Below are 21296 nucleotides of genomic sequence, written 5' to 3'. Positions count from 1 at the left end.
TTATAGACTGTAAGGTTGCTGAAGGCACTGTCAGTTGTCTGGGAACATCTTTGTTTTCTCATGGCTAGAACCATGCCTGGCAATTGTGGGGACATACTATATGATAAAAGGAGATGTCATCTGATGAGAGTTCAGTGGGGACATTACTTCTCTTTTTCTAGAAGTCATATTTCAGATGCAACTAACATCATATCAGCTTTTCGGGGGGAAGCTATATCAATAAGCTGTTTGTGTTGACCTTATTGTTAAGCTTTTCCACAAAATCTTCTCTTTCCCATGTCACCTCCGTGTTAGAGGTATAATTAAGTTTCTAAATCCTAGGATAGGATCACATATTTATCATTAATCAGCTTTATCATCTTGTATTGCACCAGTCATGTGTGTATTCTTTGCTTGTCCTGAATCTGCTTTGTAAGTTACTCTGCTTCCATGTTAAATGTTACTTAAGAATTTGGATTTCTAGATTTCCCCAAAACAGAACTCAGAAGCACCTGGATTGCCAGTTTTTAGAAAGCTCAGAATGTCCTTTGCTCAGCATGTGGAAATTTATCAGAATTCAAAGTAACGTTGCAAACTGAAGAAGTCCAAGGTAACTTATTTAGCAAAGAGTAACTGTGGGACCTGAAACTATAAAAAAAAAAAAAAAAATCCTTGAACCGAGTGTTGGCAGTAATTTCTCTGACATTGGCCATAGTAACTGTTTTCTAGATGTGTCTCCTCCGAGGCAAGGGAAATGAAAGCAAAAATAAACTACTGGGACTACATCAAAATAAAAACTTTCTGCACAGTGAAGAAAAAATCAATAAAACTAAATGACAACCTACTGAATAGGAGATGATATCTGCAAATGACATAGCCAATGAAGGATTAGTATTCCAAATACATAAAGAACTGATACAACTCAAAATACAAAAAAACAAATAACCCACCTAAAAATGGGCAGAAGACATGAACCTCCAAAGAAGACATACAGATGGCCAACAGACCATGAAAAGATGCTCAACATCACTTATCATTGGGGAAATGCAAATGAAAACTACAATGAGAGTATGGAATTGTTAAATCACTATATTTTACACCTGAAACTAATATAACACTTTATGTTAATTATCTAGGATTACAATAAGAATTTAAACTACAATGAGATGTCACCTCATTGCTGTCAGAATGGCTAAAATAAAAAATACAAGAAACAAGTTTATCAGCGAGGATGTGAAAAAAAAAAAAAAACAATCCTCCTACACGGTTGGTGAGAATGCAAACTGGTGCAGCCTCTGTGGAAAACAGTACAAAGGTTCCTCAAAAAATTAAAAATGGAATACCCAATGATTCAGTAATCACACTACTGGATATTTACTGCAAGATACAAAAACACTAATTCAAAAGGATACATGCACCCCCATGTCCTGTGTTTATTGTTGCATTATTTACCATAATCAAACTATGGAAGCAGCACAAATATCTACTAATAGATGAATGGATTAAGAAGATGTGAGATACACACACACACACACACACACACACACACAATTCAGTATCACTGGTCATAAAAAGAATGAAATCTTGCCATTTGCAACAACATGGATTAAAACTAGAGAGTATAATGTTAAGTGAAATGTTAATAAGAGAAAGACAAATACTATATACTGCCACTCATATATAAGGAATTTAAGAAACAAATGATCACAGAGAAAAAAGAAAGACAAACTGAGAGACTTTTAACTAAAGAGAACAAACTTAAGGTTATCAGAGGAGAGGGAGGTGGGGGGTGAGTGAAATAGGTGATGGGGATTAAAGAGTACACTTATCACGATGAAAAAATTATTTAACAAAGTCCAAGGAGTTCACCTATAAAACGGTAAGATTGGGGTAAACTCTGCACAGGTGTAGTATAAGAATTGAGAATGAATCACCCATTAATAAGTCTAGAACAGAGAGAGCATTCACGTGTTTATGATGAAGTTCTCTTCCATTTTGCTAGCCCATTTCTTAAGCACAGTAACACAGATTGTAGGGGATGCAGAAACATATCATGGAGCAGAAATCAGGAAACATGGTTTCTAATCCTACTGGGTTAGCCAGTTGACAAAATAAACTCTAGTACATTGCCAATTTGCAAATCTGTAAAGTGGGGTTAAAAATGCTTACTGATACCGCTATAGCTCTGTAAGAGCCAAATGAATTAATAATTGGAAAAGACTTTTTGAAAAACAGAAGGTAATATTCATCAGATCATTAATATTCTTTACCATAAAATGGTTATGGCACAAATCTTTCTAAATATTTATACAGTCTGAATTCTGAACCCTAACTTAGTATTAGAGCCCATAAAATATTGAGGTAGATTTTAAGACAAATACACAATTATACATATCCAAATGAATGTGGCCTTTTCTAAATAATCACTTTGGTTGGCATTGCTCAGAAGAATTTTGTAACACCTCTTTTTTTGAGCTGTTTATTAAAGTCAGTTCATGAACTGCCAGAAAAAAGAGACTTCATATGTCTAATTCAGTTCAGTAGTCAACTCTCTAGCTTTGTTTATAGGAAATCAAATCCACTCTCAAAGTATGAAGAGTAGTTTCTGATGATATTCAAAATATGTTGCTCCCAAAGTGATTATTTCTCACAGTCATTTGGATAGATAGTTATGGGATGGTTATTAAAAAAATCAGTTACATCCAATCAGAACTCATTTCAAATGATATTGAGAAACTTGAAAGGTTGAGAGAAAAGCAACAAAGAAAACATAATTTTTGGAAAATAATGTGTAACATAAGAATATCTAAACAAATGGGATAAAAAAAAAAAAAATGAGGGCGGCTGGGTGGCTCATTCGGTTAAACGGTTGCCTTGGGCTCAGGTCATGATCTCAAGGTCCTGGGATCAAGTCCCATATTGGACTCCCTGCTTAGCAGGGAGTCTGCTTTTCCCTCTGCCCTTCTCTGTTCTCTGCCCCCTACTCCTGCACATGTGTGCGGGCTCTCTCTCTCTCTCTCACACACACAAAATAAAATCTTTTAAAAAAATGAATAAAAGAATAAATTGTTTAAAACTGTGGTCAGGAATTGAAGATTTTATACCAAGAAATGTAACTAGTGGTTTACCATATCTCTACATGCAATGCATAAAAGAGCAGAAAACATAAAAGATCTGGTGAGAGTTAGAAAAAAAAAATCTTTAGCCAAAGAAGTTTATACAAGATCAAAAATTTCATATAGCTGTATCTGCAAACATTTTCACTAATTCATGGTTATTTTCGCACAAAAAAACCCCACAGTTATTGCAGTTATTGCATGATACTGTTACTTTTTCTTATGTTAAAACTGTCTTCTAAAAAGATTAGATGTAATTTCAATTAATTTCCTTTGAATTTAGATGTTAATCTTTCTATCAAGTGGAGAGTGTACAATCATTGAAGGCCTAACAGGTTTCCATTTAATTTCCTCTGTTTGCTTATAAACAACGTTGTTGCATGGGAATCACGATGCTTTTCAAAAATTAAAATCTTTTCTGTTAAAAGTAACCATCCATTAAAGTAATTTAAAATAATGTAATAATTGACATGGTAATTGGAATTTCATTGAATGGATACTAAAAGCATATTTTTTCTTATATATTGCTCTGACAATATAGTTTCTATTTTTTTCAATACCTGCTTGCATATTGTTCTTAAAATTGTAAACGAAATACTCATTAAATCTAGGAAATAAGAAACTGCAGAGTGGAAAGAAAAATATGTCTATTTTAACTAACTCTGTGAAATGGTTCTGATGCCATTAAAAAAAAAAGCTTTGAATGGTATCAACTATTCTTTTTTCATATATCATAGCCTGACTTTAAAGTGAATGAAGATGGAAGAAAAAATAAGAAATCATTGAATAACTCTTTCCCACCTACCCAATAAAAATTTAGAATATAGTGTACAAAATTTTTATCACCTCAAGATCCCTGTCAATAGAGTTGAAGAACTAAGGTCTTCCTGTGTGTTATGACCACAAGACAATGTCGGTAATGCATCTGCACTCATGTGGAAACAGTGTCATCGTCTGCTTCAATTACTTCTTTTTCCTTAGTTTTAATAAAATAATACATCTCCTGATCACATTAAAAAATTCCATTTAACTTCAACTAGCTCCATTAGAACAGCTTTGATTATTGTTAAGGATTGATTTGGTTATCTTCGTTTAGTGAGCGTCCATCATGCGACTATGGCTCTTCACAGTAAATGCCCACTACGCTCCCTTTTCCTGTTGAATTTCAGGGTTTTCTATTAACTTCAGTGACAAATCCTAACAAAAGAACTGGAATAAAAAAAAAAACCCACACATACAATCTCAATGATGGCACAGGTCATAATTGTACATGAATGAACTGATGGCTTCCTGTAATTTCCAATGTCTTGAATCACAGTCCTTAAGAGATTAAATTGTAAAGGCAATATCATTAAATTAAACTATAGAAACTCAGAGTCATTCAGTGAAAAAAAAAGGCAGCATAGTACTTATATTCTCTATCTATATACAATAGAGGAGATTGAACATTTTGTGATGAAACCTATCACTAAAAGCAATGGACTCAGTCTGGGTTTTGTTTGCAACAGGAATCTCTAAATAGTTTTTTATTAACAGAAACTGCACACTATTACTTAAATCAGAAGAAAGGGATTTGGGCTCATTGGGAAGGCTAGGTCTGGGAGTAAAAAACTAAAACTTACAGTAAAAAAAATAACAAAAATACTCAGATTTAATTTATTAAAGTCCTCTCTTCAAACTATGTTAAAGGACTATTATGCACATTATTTATTTACTATCCTCTTCATGAATAACTAATTGGTAGCCAGAAGCAAACTTCTATTTTTCAGAGTAACCTCCCCAAAAAATATTTTAAGGCCTCAAGACTTCATGAAGAGTTTGAAACCATAATTTAACAAGGAAGTATTTATAAATTTCAGTATTTGAAATTTACTAATAATTTTGATCTGTCATTTTTAGAGCTTTAACTTGCATATTCTAACTAATGAAAACCTATCAAGTAAGAAGAAAAATCACATTTCAAACACACTGGAGTTTGCATAAATAAATTAGAAGTCAATTTAGCTGACTGACAAAGTTATAGGAGCAGTTACCCAAGAACACAAACCCATAATCGGTTTTGAACCATATTTCTTGGCCACAGTATTGTATCTGGTTCTGTTGTAAAAGTCATTTTCACTCCAAAGATGTACTAGGGAAATGATCTGGAACCCAAATTACTCTCTAGCTAATTCCCTAGTTTTTATATTCAACATTCACTGAAGGTAGAGTTATTGGATGTTTCACCATTGAAATGTTAACATCCTTGTCAAAGCAGGTTACAGAATAAGATAATAGAAATAAACAGTGCCACTGAGAAATGATACATTACTAGAAATGGTAAGAAAATGTCAAAAGTTACCTATTAAAAGGCAACAAGAGACATTTGTTTATAAACTTCAAGGTGATCTACAATTATTTTGTAATTTTTATATTTCAGTTAACTCTCAACTAAAAATTTAAGCAATGGTGCTAGAACATAAGTATTTCCCTTCAATAAAAATTTCCTTAATTCACCAACTCCAATTATTCATACAAATGCTACCTTTATAATAAGGCTTTTTTTTCCCCATAGCACTTAACATCTTACATACCATATAATATACTTACAGTTCATATTTATTACACATTATGTCTCTTACCTCACTAAAATGTAAGTCCCAAAGATAATGGACTTTTGCCTGTTCTATTCACAGAAGAATTCCAAATTCCTAGAATAGGGATGTAGTAGGTTCTCAATAAATAATTATTGAATGAACAAATGTACAAATGATTCTTTGTGATATATGATGCTTAACAAGAAAGGCATGTTCTATCATACTTCCCCAACTTATGAAAACACTTTAGCTTTCCATTTTGAAATGTCGGTACTTTTTCTAAAGTCACATAGAAGGTCATAGCTGTTGAATTCATTTAAACCTGAATTTGAAATTACTGACAAAATCCTTATTCCAGTAGTGAACTCACCTACCTAAGTAGTCTATGTATGCATATAAAGATCAGAATCAAAATATTTATGTCACTATTTCTGTACCCATTACTTCTCCTTCTATATACCCCAGTGGATCAGCACCATCACCCTGATACATAAATACATTTCATTTGTCTGATCACATCTTGTAAAAAATGCATCTCGTCAGTATGTACCTCACTTCTGAGTACAAATCATTAAAAAGGTAGATTTGACAGTACTCCACCCAAAGATATGTAAGTGGATGAGCTCTTCAAGAGAAATATTACAGAACCAGAGAAGGGGACAGAATTGGGTGATAAGAGCCAGGGAGCAAATGGCATCAGAGAAATAGAGGGTGATGATGGAGGATTTAGGGCCGTGAAGTGTATGAAAAAGATATGAACTAACTACTGGGAAGAATTCTACGGGGATTAAAAAAAAAGATAAATAAAAACAGATGCTGACTAGCACCCAAGGCCCAGCTGACATTAAACATTGTGAATTTGAAATAAATCCAATTGGCAGAGTTACTTGAATTTCTTTAATAATATTCAGCAGCCCAGGAGTATAAAAAATGAAAGGTTAGATTAATCCAGGACCAGGGAGTGGAATGGGGTCTAATTCAGTTACAATAGGAGAGACACAGAAATGTTGCACATTCTCCACTCCATGCAAATGCAAAGCCAAAATTCTAAATTCAAGGATCTTCCCTCTCATAACCATCCTAAGTATATCTTAATAGCGATTTAGATTCAGTTCAGACTTTAGCTAACATTGGTTTAAAAATATGTCTGGCCAAATAAAACTCTGACTCAAGCTAATGGTGGAACTGATACATAATCTGTAACCTTCTACCAGAAGAAGCCTACATTCAGAACTTTGCATTTTTATAAAATCATCTGGGAACCAATATTTTACATGGCTGGAAAGTCTATCTGCAGGTCCTAGCTGGAGCTGAAGAGGAAGTCTTTGGCAACTACTTTATAGACCATGTTAACCCTTTCATCTCCTTTTCAGAATCCAGTTAGGAAAAAAAAAAAAAAAGTACAACTCCAACATACTCATTTTAACACATTCTTTCAACAAATGTGTGTTTCTGCTACATACCAAACAGTTCATACACTTGGTGACCCATGTTTTAAGATGGGGCCTGGCATGAAAAGATAATTGAGCAAAACAAGTTTCCTCTTTTGAAATCTGAGCTAAGAGATATTAAACTGAGATATTTCATGTGAAAGTTGGAGCTACCATGTAGAGTGGGCTCAAGTGCCGTGTGGCAGGCAGAAGTTCAGAGGAGGCAGAAACAAGAGGTAAGCTATGGAGAGAGAAATAGTGAACAGAACTATGGATTCCTCCAAGGGAGAAATCACATGGACCATAACAGAGAGATGGAAGAGATCTCTCTTGAGAACTGCCCAATTGGTTCCTACAGTTCTAATTCCAGGTTCCCCTGATGCATGGAAACAACAGGCTATATATTCTTAAGCTGCTTTGAGTAATTCCTTGCTTCTTGATCCAAGATGGGCCTAAGCGAAAATCACAATTTGAATGATCATTTCACCACACATTTTTGGGAGGACACATAGCATTTTACATATATTCACATACATAGTCCACAACCATGTACTATGTATGGTACACCTCTCCTCGGAACACGTGGTGATTTATTTTTCTATCTTTTCACATTTCTTCTCTTCTTTGCATCCTTTCTCTAAGGAATAAGCCATAGCCTGACTATGTCAGGCTTGAGTAGGTGGGGAAGACCTGCCTATTACTGATTTTCTCACCTTAGAAGTTTTAGGAGTGGGGACAGGCAACGTGAGCAGTTGGAAGAGCACTGGCTTTTCAGTTGTGAAACCTGATGTCTGAGTTCTGGCTCCAGCACTAGTCATGTGACTTTGACTACATTACTTGCATCCTCCAAGCTTCAGGTGATGGCAATCAAAGTACAGGCATACCGCAAAGATATTGTGGATTTGGTTCCAGACCACCACAATAAAGCAAATAATGCATTAATCAAATTATTATTTTTTTGTTTCTCAGTGCATATAAAAGTTGTGTTTACACTATATTATAGTCTAATAGGTTTGCAATAGCATTATGTATAAAAAATGTACATGCTTTAATTAAAAAATACTTTATTGCAAAAAAAGTGCTAACCATCAACTGAGCTTTCAGTGAGTCATAATTACTGATCATAGTTTGCCATTATAATATATGTATAATAACTTTACAACTATGAAATACTGCAAGATTTACCAAAATGTGATACAAAGATACAAGGTAAGCAAATGGTATTGGAAAAAATGGTGCCAGTTGGACTTATCTGATGCAGGGTTGCCACAAACCCTCAATTTTTTTTTTTTAAGATTGTATTTATTTATTTGAGAGAGAAAAAAAGAGCATGCATGAGCGGGGGTAGGGACAGAGGGACAAGCAGACTCACCACTGAGCAGGGAGTCCGTTGCAGGGGATCAATCCCAAGACACCAGAATCATCACCTGAACCAAAGGCTGATGCTTAACCAACAGAACCACCCAAGTGCCCTTCACAAATCTTCAGTTTGTTAAAAAAAAAAAAATCTATAAAGTGCAGTAAAGTGAAGCATGATAAAACTTTAACTCTTGGGTATGTGTGGAAATACTGTCTATAGCAGTAGTTAGAACCAGCACATGGTAGAAAGTCAACAATCTTCCTACTCATGTGTGACCTACCCAAGATCATGTATTTGGAAATGAACAAGCATATTTTCTGGGGCCTACTAATGACCCACTCGTATCTTCCAGTCCATACATTTCTTCATGTTTGTGAAAGTAAATTCAGGTGATATTCAAGCCTAGACAAACATTAACCTCAGATTTTCCTTGAGGTTATTTTGCTCTTTGCTCTTTCTTCCTTCTTTCCTGATGTCTCAAATACTTCCTTTAACATTTCCTTCATTTTTAAGGACTTCCTTTAGCCATTCTTTTAGCTATGGTCTCTTGGCAATAAATTCTCCTAGTTTTTCTTCAGTCAAGAATGTGTTGATTTCTCCTTCATTCCTGAAGGATATAGGATTCTGAGTTGATAGTTCTTTTCCTTCAACAATTGAAAAATACTGTTTCACTTCCTGGACTTTCCACTTTCTGATGAGAAATCTATTTCCATTAGAATTGTTTGTTCCCTCTAAGTGAAATGTTTTTTTTCTTGTTTCCAAGGTCCTTTTTTATCTTTAGTTTTCAGAAGTTTGACTATGATGTGTTTTGGTAAGGATTTCTTTAGATCTATCATGTTTAAGATTCATTCAGTTTCTTAAATCTATAGGATTTTGCCTTTTTACAAAAAATTAGGAAGTTTTCAAACATTATTTCTTTGTCATCCCCTCCTTCTGTGACCTCTCCTCTGATTGTTTGATCTTTTGTTATAGTCTCAGAGTTCCCTGAAGTTCTGCTCATTTTTTTCCCCAGTCTTTTTTCTCTGTGTTGTCCAGATTGGTTAAGATCTATTGCTCTGTCTTCCACATCATCGATTCTTTCTTCTGTTTTCTCCACTCTGCTGCTGAGCCCATTAACTGAGTCTTAAATTTCAGTTATTACAATTTTCATTTTAGTTTTCATAACTTTCATAATTTTCCATTTGGTTCTTCTTTATATCTTCTATTAGCATTCTGATACATATTATTTCCACCTTAGATTGTATTTTGTAAGAGGACATTAAGTCTGATTGTCAAATTGGCAACAAGATATTGTTCTCTACTTTCTTGCCAGAGTATATAAGTGAAGCTAAACTGTATGCTTCCTAATTTCATTCGGTGGAGGTAGTAAGAATCCATTAATAAAGTATTACCTGAGAGATCACAGTCTAGACATCATATGAAAAATTTTATCCCTGGGTTGAATCAGACCATCCAAATCTGCATATCTGGCCTCAGAGAAATGTTTATACTATAATGTGCCAAGGCACTGTACTGGGCCTTTGCTGAGTGACATAAATACAAGCAAGTGTATAAGTAATAAGTAATAAATTATATGTACAAATGGCATTAAGACTATAATGTATTACATCTCAAAGTATCACTTTGTGACAGTAATGGAAGAATTTCTTTTAGCTCTGAACCACAAAAAGTTGAACAATCAATTTATATTTTGAAAGTTATGAAACCAATAATTTCCTTGCTTTGGCTGCCAGGAAATTCAGAGTCAAATTTGGTAATCCCTCCAGTGCCTTACAGCACAGATTTTGTATATTGGCCTTACCCTTGACTTCATTTTATTTTTCAAACATGATTTTACTTTTACCCATATTTCTTCATGCATTTCTTTTTTCCCCAGTTCTACAGTATGCATTTTGGTATCTGTTTTCATTTATTTTGGAAACAAGGAGATAAGCAAATATATATATTTTTTAAAGACAGTGGGTTTGTAAGCTCTATCTAGGACAGGAAATAAACCTTAGGTTTGTTTTTGACTCACAAAAGGAACTTAACGAGTGCTGCCATTTTAATCCCACACTGTCTCTTTCTCAGGAGACCCTACAAGAATACATTTGTTGTCACAAAATTTACACTATATGTGTTAGATAGAGCTTTTTGAAGGGCAAACCCAAGTACTACCTGGAGGACCGAGGCTCCACTGTGAAGAAACTGAAGACCACTTTCAGCTGAGTCAATTCCACCAGTGGCCAAAATGGGAAATCCAGGCAAAGCACGAGCAATGGAGGTCACAGCTCTCAAAGCAATAGGTCTGATAGCTGTGCCTACAGGAAATGAGAATAATCAATGGTTAGCATATTGATCATTTGAGCATATTGCCTTATAATCATTATTACGTATTATTTAATGATAGTGTACTAGACTAAGTCAATTTTCTTTATCTTTACTTAAGATATATGTGTGTGTGTGCGCGTGTCGTGATACATATACATTGCCATGTTTTAAAGTATGTTAATTTGTAAATGGATGTGCATTTATTTTAAGAATTTTGATGCTATTATTGCAAGCAAATGTGTTATGCAAGTGGCTATAGCAACTTTAGAACTCCTGCATAAAATACATGCATAATACAATTTGATATACAGTAATATGTAAAAGATTATATGGAATATTCAAGCATCTGTTTTAAAAAGAACAAGGAACAGCAGATTTTGAAAAAGAAAAACAATCACATACAGTGCATAAATAGACATACAGCTCTGTTATGTTTCCACTAAGTATAAAGCAGCTGGTGTGAATAGAGATACTGTGAAAACAAGCAAGGTGCTGATAAACCTACAGATTCCATATTGCTTTTTACATGTATTATTCACAATTTGATGAAATATAGTGAGCCCAATCAGATTTTTCATATATTAGAAAGTTTCAACCAAGGTAAGAACGATTTTCTAGAATTTAGTAATGAAAGAGTATGTGCTTAATTTCTTATACTTCACTCAGCCAGACATTACCAATATATTATTCTCTAATCAAAATGAAAACTTCATGGATGGACAGAACCCTTGGGGGTCATTTTTTAAAATGATTATACTGTATTAAAGCTGCTTTCAACTCTCAAGGGTTAATATATCCTGAAGTAAATTAATACTTTCATCACATTGGAATAAAATTTGATATATCCTGAAGTAAATTAATACTTTCATCACATTGTAATAAAATTTGATATTTCTGATGTGGATTCTTTAGCCATTGTTCTTTAAAGGTATTTTCTGAACTAAAAATAGTTCTATTTGTGCAAGAATTGACATTGCCTCAAAAACATAAACAAGCAACTGGTAAAATCAGCCTCATGTGGTGAGTACTTTATCATTACCTCCATCACCACAAGCATCTTCACCAGCATTATCAATACATATTTATGGGAGTGTTCTCTTTGAGGAAGCACAAAGAATCTTCTTTAAAATAAGTGGATTTCTTTTTATCCTGTTCACATCCATTTCAGATATTAAATTTATGTGTAACTGATGCTTTTGCATTCAACACCAAAAATGTTTGTGGAAATGTCTGTTCCTATTGCTCCCACACTTTAAAATCTTCCTCTAGATATTAGTGTTTCTCAGTCAAGAATGTTTAATGCTGACCCTTCAGAATTCCATAAGGGACACTGAAATACAAAGCAGTAAGTTAGGGCAAATTAGAAACTTAATGTCAAGATCCTATTTCTACTTCAAAATGTATATCAGTGACTTCTTAGTCTGTCGCAGAAGGTAAAGGTAACAGAGTAGACAGGAGAATGCACAGCAAAGATACACACCCAGGATACACGCTGACACCCACATACACATTTATGTATACAAATCTTTAGCTGTACTAAAAAGAAATCTGAGTAAGAATGAAATTTACATAAAAGCATTTTAAAGGAAATATGTAATCTAAATAAATCTTTTAGATTGACATTTATTTATTTGTATAATATAACAGATATGTTCAATACATGCTAGGCTGATGGTTTCTTCATATACATGTTACTTTGAAGTGATAAACACTGGGATTCTTTTTTTTTTCTCCCTTATTTAGTTGACCCTAGAGAGTAAAGGAAATTTGAGCTAAGCAGATAAATAATTTATTTCTAACTGCACTGTTAGAAGACTATCATTAACACTAAGGGATAAAATTTCAAAGTGGTACACAGGGATTTGGCCACATATTCCAATTGATATTAATGGACATCAAATGGCAAAATCCCAGAACACAGCTTTGAAAATTTAACCAGTTACATTTAAAGGGCAACATTATTACACAGGTGTTAAAAAACACCAGCAAATCCTCAATGGCATTTGAAGATGTTCAATTAGGTCAATAAGACATTTTCTATTTCATGTTTTTCTTTCTTTTATAAAACTTTCTAATCTACCTAATGAACATGAAAACCTTTCAAACTAATAAAGGTATCTTCTTAAAAATTAAGAGTAATTATGTTCTTTGAGGAAATGTGATCCAAAACTGAAGAAATGGATCCTTCTGTTACTGGGTAATAGTAAATTCAGTTTTTATTTCCATTATAAATTCCATTTGATTAGTTTTCTTTGTAACTCAACTGATTTAATATGAAGTATAATCTACCTGTTCTCATAGAGCATTTTTATGGGGAATAGATTTTAAAAATGACTTTTATCTACCATGAAAGGTTTCTGGAAAGAAATCTTTTGAAAGTATATAAAAGGATCTTTCTAAATTGTTATATAGAAATTTCTTTTTAGTTTTAAAATGACAGGAATAAAGAAATAATAGGTTCAAGATAAAAAAAAAGTTTCAGTGTAAGGAAAATACATGTATCAGTACTATATAGAGTTGTACATATGTCAATTAAAACACATAAATATTTCCAGGATCACAGCTATTCAGAAAAGGATTTTTATAATTTTGTCACTGCTATAGTAATTAATGATTTTAGACCAAAGACCAGGAAGGAAGAAGCCAGTTTGAGAGGCTTAAGGAATTGAATGTTGACTCCACCCTTAAGAAAATGACAAGGTTTAAATCAAGAAATAGAAATCCTATAAGCTTAAATGAACTCATAGGCAATATGCAATTTAAATTAAGCCCTCATCCACATGGGGGTGGCCAGATGAACCTGATGTCCAATTGGAAATTCAGTTGTATCAAGCCATTCTGTTCCAACCGGGACTGTTCCAATCAAGGTCAAGCCATTCTGAATTCCCAAATTTTGAGACAAGCTATAGGTTTAAACAAACAAACAAATGAACTGGAATTCCAACACTGTTGCCAAGAACTCTGATTTGTTCTAAAGTAGCCCTACCAGGAAAACTGGAGGACTAGACTGAACTGTACCTTTTGACATCTAATCAGTTTAGGCCTTCCTTACAGTTACATCTTAAAATGCCAATCAATGTGCTGAAGTCATAGATCTTCTCTGAGAAACTTCACAGAACATTTTTGGATTGGTTCTAGAATAAGATCTAGAACTAAGCCATAAATTTTCAACTAAAGGTTAATCATTCTGATTTGATGATTTTTTTTTTAAGAAAATAATAGTATCACTTGTCAATATCTTTAAAAAAATTTTAAAATGCTACCATTAATAATAGGGTTATGTATTGATATATAAGTATTAAGTATTAAGGTATTATGATTTAATCAGTTTGCTTATGTAGGTCTCATTTATCCATTCATCTGGCCATCTGTCTATCTGATAAATGTCTATTAAGCACTTATGCCTTTAAAAAAATTATACTAAAGCAAAAAATCTTCCAAGAATGATCCCAGTTAATCAATCTGTGTCCTAACCACACTGTCACCAATGACAGATAACCAAAACACTAGTCCCCATGATTTTAAAGGAAGTAATTTTAAGGGAAAAAATATGAACCCAATAATTTATTCTGTACAGATGTTGCATTAGGAAAAACTCACATTCATTTAAACATCATACATTTTATAAATACTATTAATATGAATTTGAGAAAGAAGGCAATTTGAGGATGAACTAGTTAGAGCATCAGATAGACAACAGGGCTGACTACTTAGGTTCAAATTCTAGCTCCACTACCTGCAAGCTGTGTAACTTTGTGAAAATTTCTTAATCTCATTGTACTTTTGTTTTTTTCATCTATAAAATAATAAAATTACAATCAATCACAACTTCATAGAATTGTTTTGAGGATTAAATAATTTAATATATATAAAGGGCTAGCACAGGACAAAAATTGTACAGGTGTTTGCTATTCTGATCTGTACTACCCACAAGGACAATTGATTTCAGGGGGAGCATTATTCAGTTTACTTTGACAGTGCCTGCTATGTTTTTGCTGTGTATTTAGTAATGCAATTAAACCATTTTTTTTTTATTAGAGACAAAAGCACAATGCCTGTGATGGTAGTACTCAATATCCCCTGAAACCTTATGGGGACCACAGATGCACCCTCTTTTCCCCCCTTCTAACAGCTCTCATTCAGTAGTGTCATAATGCTGGTAAGATTACTTTAACTGACTCCAAAGGCAAAAATCTCAAAGGCAGTCATCAATATATTTAAGAATTTTTTTTTTTTTGAGAATCCAAAGGTCCATGTACTAAACCAATATACAAGGAGTTTAATGACAGCATCAGAACTCAATTTTATTGGTGAAAAGGAGGTAGAGCTTTACTTTGCATGACTAAATCCTTCAAAAGAAAGGAATTTTTAATGGGCAAGATAGTGTGGAACATATATTAATTTTTGGATAACTGGAATTTTGAATAATTGAGTTTAATTCCGTTTGTTTTTTCTCTAATCATTTGACTCCTAGGACAGCTACTGTTGCACAATTAATTGTTAGAGCTAAGTCCACAATAAACTCCCTGATAATAGCTTTAGCTGGCAATAAAACAGAAAGTGGGTTATAATACTCACTCGTGCTCACTGTGTATACAAAAAGAAATGTAGTTTTAATTTGCTTACATTAATTAAAATACAATGAATTAAGTAGATAATAAATTCATTAGAGATTGAACTTTGCCCATCTAATTGTTAATAATTTTAACGTCATCTAGAAGAAAGAAAATATTAGCAAATCAAGAATTTCAAGGATTTAGGAGTTGAAAGATTGATTTTTATAAAATACTAAAATACACATAAGTCAAGCACCAAAAAAATTTATGCTTTACTAAAACAAGTTTAAAATGTTAATGAACCTAATATACTGATAAATATGTGAAGCATAGCTATTTAAAAATACATCTTTACACATGGATTAAAGTCCTCTGAGAAAATTAGCATAATTCAACCAGAAACTGAAGTACTAAAAGGATCCAGGGATATATGGAGAGATATGAAATTTAAAGAGGAGAAATGGGATACAGAAAATCAGTTGTTTTATGTTGCTGTTAATTTACTTCTATTGGAAAAATGAGTATTGTCTTATGAAAATGTTTTGATTTTCATAGATTATTTCAAGAATTTTTTCCTATAAATCTTTATATCTTTATGGATATGTTTATTTGCTTCATAATATATTCAATATGTTCAAAGTCAATTCACATTCAGGAACTTGATACCTAGCATGTGCCAGGCATCCTATTTTAAAGCAAAAGAATGAAGACTACTTGTCAAAGAGGGGGCCTTCTTCCTTTCTGGAGTATCAGCTGCTGGTAGTGGCAGGATTAGGAACGCCCGTTTAGGGAATGATTTCCATGTGCCAGACCTGAGGTCGAGGCTTCATACAGCTTGTGCAACACAACCCTCACAATGCTGTGAAGGTAGATGCTGTCATCTCTATTCCGTAGAAGAAGAAAGGGAAGCTCAAACTGAATAAATAACCTGTTTGATGTCCACAGTTTAAAAGGGACAGACTGAAATCAAACACCAAGTCTCTGTGACATGAAAGTCTGTACTCCTCAGCTCTTACTGAGAAATGACAGTGAGGCATTTATGAAGAGGATCATCTTTGAATTGTCTTTGCCTAAGAAAACCAGTATCACTATGCTCTACAGCCTAACGCTAAGAGTACAGGGTCTAATGTCCAACCAATAGGGTGTCAGTCTCAGAGCCCTTACTTAATGTAAATGTGACTCTGAGCAAACTCTTTAACTTCGTAAAACATCCGTTTTCCCTATCTGTGAAACAGGGCCATTAGTAACAATATCAGAGCAACTGGGGAGAATTAAATGATACAATTCTCGGAAAGCACTTGGCATAGTGCCTGGTTCCTGGTATACATAAGCTAATATTACTGTCAAAGCTAGAAAAAACTAATCAGAAAAATAAACATTCAGCTACAAACATGTGGGGATAAATACTTAATACATAAGGGGTGTTAATAAACCTCTTAGATCTCAAATTTGGAGATTCTCTTGTAATTCATATATCACTTCATAGACTTTGAGTCTATGACTATAAATTCATATATTTATCTAAATAAGTCTTTATTAGACTTAAAATGCAATAGCAATATCTAAACGTATATGTCTTTTCATCCAGAAACTTCACTTTGAGGAATTCATTCCATTAGTACATAGACACAAGGTTACAAGTACAAAGACCTCCCTTGAAGTATTGTTTTTCATAGCAAAAGTGAAAACAACATAAATGACCACCGATAGTTATGCTATTAAATAAAATATAGTTCATCACATACAATATCCGAGAAAATTTTTAAAACTAATAGGCACCTGAGTGGCTCAGTCTATTGAGCGTCCAACTCGGTTTCAGTGCAGGTCATGATCTCTTGGGTTGTGGGATTGAGGGAGCCTTGTGCTTCACCTCCCCCCCCTCAAGGCAGGCTCCATGCTCAGTGGGGACTCTAAAGATTCTCTCCCTCTGCTCCTCCTCCCCCCATAAATAAATAAATCTTTAAAAATAAACAAATAAATAGAAAAAATAAAACTAACATAGAGATATCTCCAGGATATAATGCTGAAATGTTAATAACAAGTAGCAGAACAATATATATGATGTGGTCCCATTTTCAGTTAAAAAAGTATGATTACATTTAGTATGTGGGAATGGTAAATGCCTAGAACATTGCGTTTTAAACTGTTAACAGTTATCTCTGTGGATGATGCTGAAGAAGTCTCAGGTTTGATATCTATACTTCCATACTGTTTGATGCCTTTAGATCAAAAGGTGTTTATAATTTACTTCTGCAATAAAGTGACTATTTTTTAGAATGCTCCTAAAACTGACGATACAGGAATAGGCACTATCAGATTTTCTGTTGTGCAACTTTTATAGATGGGATATGCACTGATCTATACTCTGCACATTCAGCAAAGTACATTAAGTCCTTTATCCAACATTTTAAGTAAAATATGAACAAATTCAAAATATGTCTGACTCTTCTTTTGAGTGCTTTCTAGTTGCCAGGGTTTTTCCTAAGTGTTTTTGCAGACGTTGTACCAATGACATTATCATAACTTTTTGCCCCCATTTTTATAGATGTGTAAGCAGGACCCAGCAGAGATCAGTTCAGTATCTCACTCTCAAGATCACTAAGAATGTGGGTTCAGTACTTGAATTCAGGTCAACCTGACTGCCAATATAATGCCCTTAGCTATAATGTTATACTTCTTCCTTAATTTAAATGTCTGGTTATAAATTAAGTTACAGAGAGAGGAGTCAATAATTTTGTAACTAATAAAGATATATTGTCCATGTATGAGAAAACTAAGACTATTAGCATTATATTAAATCTTGGCTAGAAATTAGATTAAAGCTTTGGTAGTAATTGTTATAACTAGAGTGACTATATGATCTAGTTTGCCCAGAAGAGTCCCAGTTTATTATACCTGTATTTATTTGTAATTACCTGATGTAATATTAATAAGCATCCTCTTTCAGTCTAAAAGTATCTCAGTCTGGATGATTGAATTATAGTAATAATTATATGCATGAATTATAGCACAAGGATAATTATGAAAGCAAAGTAAAACTGATTTAGAATAAAACAATATCTATGAAGATCTCAGAAACTATACTGTCCAAATCTAGAAGAGTGGCATGAAGAGATAAATGTCTTTAAATCTGTTGCTAGAGGGAAAAATATATGGCTTTCGTACATGATATCTAGGTATAATTAGTCTATATGTTCTTTCTATTTTCAACCTGTAGGTGGCCACCACAAGCTATACTTATTAAACAACTCATTAGTAGCATTTTCAATACTGTCATCTTCAGATAATTAGCAATTTATTTAAATAAGCAATTTCTGTAGAAATAATTGCCATGAAATGCCCTGAACCTACTTTTTTATAAACTATAATAAAAGTGTTAAGATAATCCCTGACATTTGCAAATGCCATTAGTTCACCTTTCCTTTTGATAGTCCTATGGCATTATGTTTAAACAATTACCCGATAACACAGCAGTTTAATGAAACAGTACAGTAAGCACATTCTTCAATATGGCCAGTGAGGACATTCAGATTTACAAAGAAATCCAGTATGCAGACATGTTTACATAGAGAAAAGACACACATCCAAAAGAAAAAAGCTTTAATGAAATAAGTGCATTGCTGCTATTTCCAACTTGGTTTAGTTTTCATGGTAGATGTTACAACATATGCATTCTCTTTGGAAATAGGAATGGAGAGTTGATTCATGCAATTGGCTTGAGTAAATTAAAATAATATGAATCTATGAATATGTAAAATATACTCATCATATTATTTGTTCAGTAACCTCCACACTGGAGAAAACAAGCAGGGAATTTTTCTTTCATTTTTAAATGTTTAAGGATGTTTTTACTTACAAAATGGTGTAAATTTTCAAAGTAGAATATCAAGGAAAACTATAAATGCTTTTTAAATCTTAGTTGGTATTTAACATTTAAATGGACCAGAGTTCTTCTGGTTTCTTCTTTGCTATTCAGCTCTCTATTCCAGTAAGAGGGCTCAGGCAATGTTTCTGAGTTGCCAGCGATAAAACTCTTTGAGGTTTTCATAATTTTTAAGCTGTTGCCTTTCCTATGATAAAACAGAATTAGAATTTGAAGCCAATGGTGATATCATTTTATGCTAAGATGAAGTAATATGAGAGTCTAATGAGTATTAGTTGCTCTGCTAAATTGTTCATACATTATGTGTATGAACACAGTAAGTCTTAAATGCATTATCCCCACTGTACAAATGAGGAAATTCAGGCTTAAAGAGGTTAAATCACATGTATATGTAAGAAAGGCAGGAATGTGTGGCAAAACACTGTATTACAACAATAAAACAATTAGTATACAATAGGACTGCAAAATTCATTGCTGTATTTGAATTTGAGGGCTTTTCTTTATTTCCAGATTACCATATGCTTTAGTCCTTCCCAAATAAGTACTTCTGGCAGTGCTTTTAGCTTATAAATATAATGAGTTTACCTACAAATACAAATATATGGACTATTTTTAGAAATACACATATTTCCTTTGCCAAGAAATTCAGAACCATGACAGACTTAGTGAACGTGGTGTATAAATATTTCTCAAGGAATTCTGCTTATGGAATGTTCAGGGCAAATGTTATCATACCAGATAGAAAGCTCCCCAGTCTATGTCTATGCAAAATGGTAATTTGAGGGGGAGAAAGAGGAAGATTATGATGATGATGATAACACTGATGACCAAAACCACATTTTACTCATGGAGAATCCAAAATCAATCAGAAGTGAGCATTTTTCTGAAGACATATTAGAAAAAAGAGAGAGAGAGAGTTCCTGCATCCACTAGAATCATATTATTTCTTCCTTTGGAAAATCATGAATTCTTTTCTCTGAAATTCAGTACTCTTTTCACTCTGTGGGTGGTTCCATGGCCAGGATGTCCGTGGTAGCACTTGCCGTACTGTAAAACCTTTGCTTTCATTCTCAGGAATACATTCTCTTTTCACTTTACAATGAATTACATGTGTAAATCTCTGTGCCCTGTGATCAGACTGCATTCCTCAGAGTCTGCTGAAACCCAGGCTGTACAGCAGGCAATAAGGTTTTGTTCTCTTCAAAGATAGTAATGTGGACAAAGACATCTCCAGCTGTACCCTATCTGAACCCTGAGAACCAATGCTTTCTATAAACTGCCTAAGTCCTTTGGAAAGGAGGGGCTCTACTAATTAATATTTGCTCTAGTGATTAGTAATTGCTCTCTTAATTACTCAACAATAAAATTTCTTCCTCAACTTCAATAGGGTAAAAAATGAGAAATCATTCTCAAAATTACTTATTTGTACCCAGCACCGTGTCAGTTGCTAAAAGGCAGCAGTAGAGATGCCTCTCTCCTCTCAGTAAGCTCCTGAGGCTGAGCAGAGGAGATAAAAACATGATCAATGGATGTTCATGTCCTGATTGTGGGAGGGCAGAAGAGTCAGAGGATAGGATGAGCCAGGACTCTAAAGAGGTCCAGGAAGACTTTATGGCAGTTGTAGGACTTCAACTGGGCTCTTGAAAGATGGTCTGGGTGGGTCTGGGGTTGAGAATTAGGCTATTTCAAATCTGGCTGGGGCTGGGGACAACAAGGTGAGCAAAGCTGCAGATTGGGTCCTGAACAAATCATCTTCATGAAACACATTAATAGCAAAACTAAAGTGGGCTTGCAGGTCGGGGAATGATAAACAAAGCACTTAGATGCCAAGAGGTGTTGTCTGTTGAACACTCCCCCAGCTACAACCATGATATTTTAATAAAGATTGTATTTATTTATTCATGAGAGACAGAGAGAGAGAGAGAGAGAGAGGCAGAGACACAGGCAGAGGGAGAGGCAGGCTCCATGCAGGGAGCCCGACAGCCCGACGTGGGGCTCCAGGATCATGCCCTGGGCAGAAGGTAGGCAAAAAAACACCGAGCCACCGGGGATCCCCTGAGCCACCCAGGGATCCCCAGCTGTAGCC

At 34.0% G+C, this 21296-nt stretch overlaps 1 protein-coding gene across 2 annotated transcripts in view; it reads right to left on the bottom strand.

The window, feature by feature from the left end:
* The window catches only part of DPYD (dihydropyrimidine dehydrogenase), a 798071-nt gene that overhangs the window by 134717 nt on the left and 642058 nt on the right, over nt 1-21296 (bottom strand). For both annotated transcript variants that reach the window (XM_041748593.1, XM_041748594.1), the window contains one exon: nt 10619-10761. In XM_041748593.1, coding sequence (XP_041604527.1) covers nt 10619-10761 — 143 coding nt within the window. The remainder of the gene's footprint in view (nt 1-10618; nt 10762-21296) is intronic.

Source organism: Vulpes lagopus, chromosome 3 (assembly GCF_018345385.1).
Source record: "Vulpes lagopus strain Blue_001 chromosome 3, ASM1834538v1, whole genome shotgun sequence".
NCBI classification, from domain to species: Eukaryota; Metazoa; Chordata; class Mammalia; order Carnivora; family Canidae; genus Vulpes; species Vulpes lagopus.
This window is presented reverse-complemented; position numbering and strand designations above follow the sequence as displayed.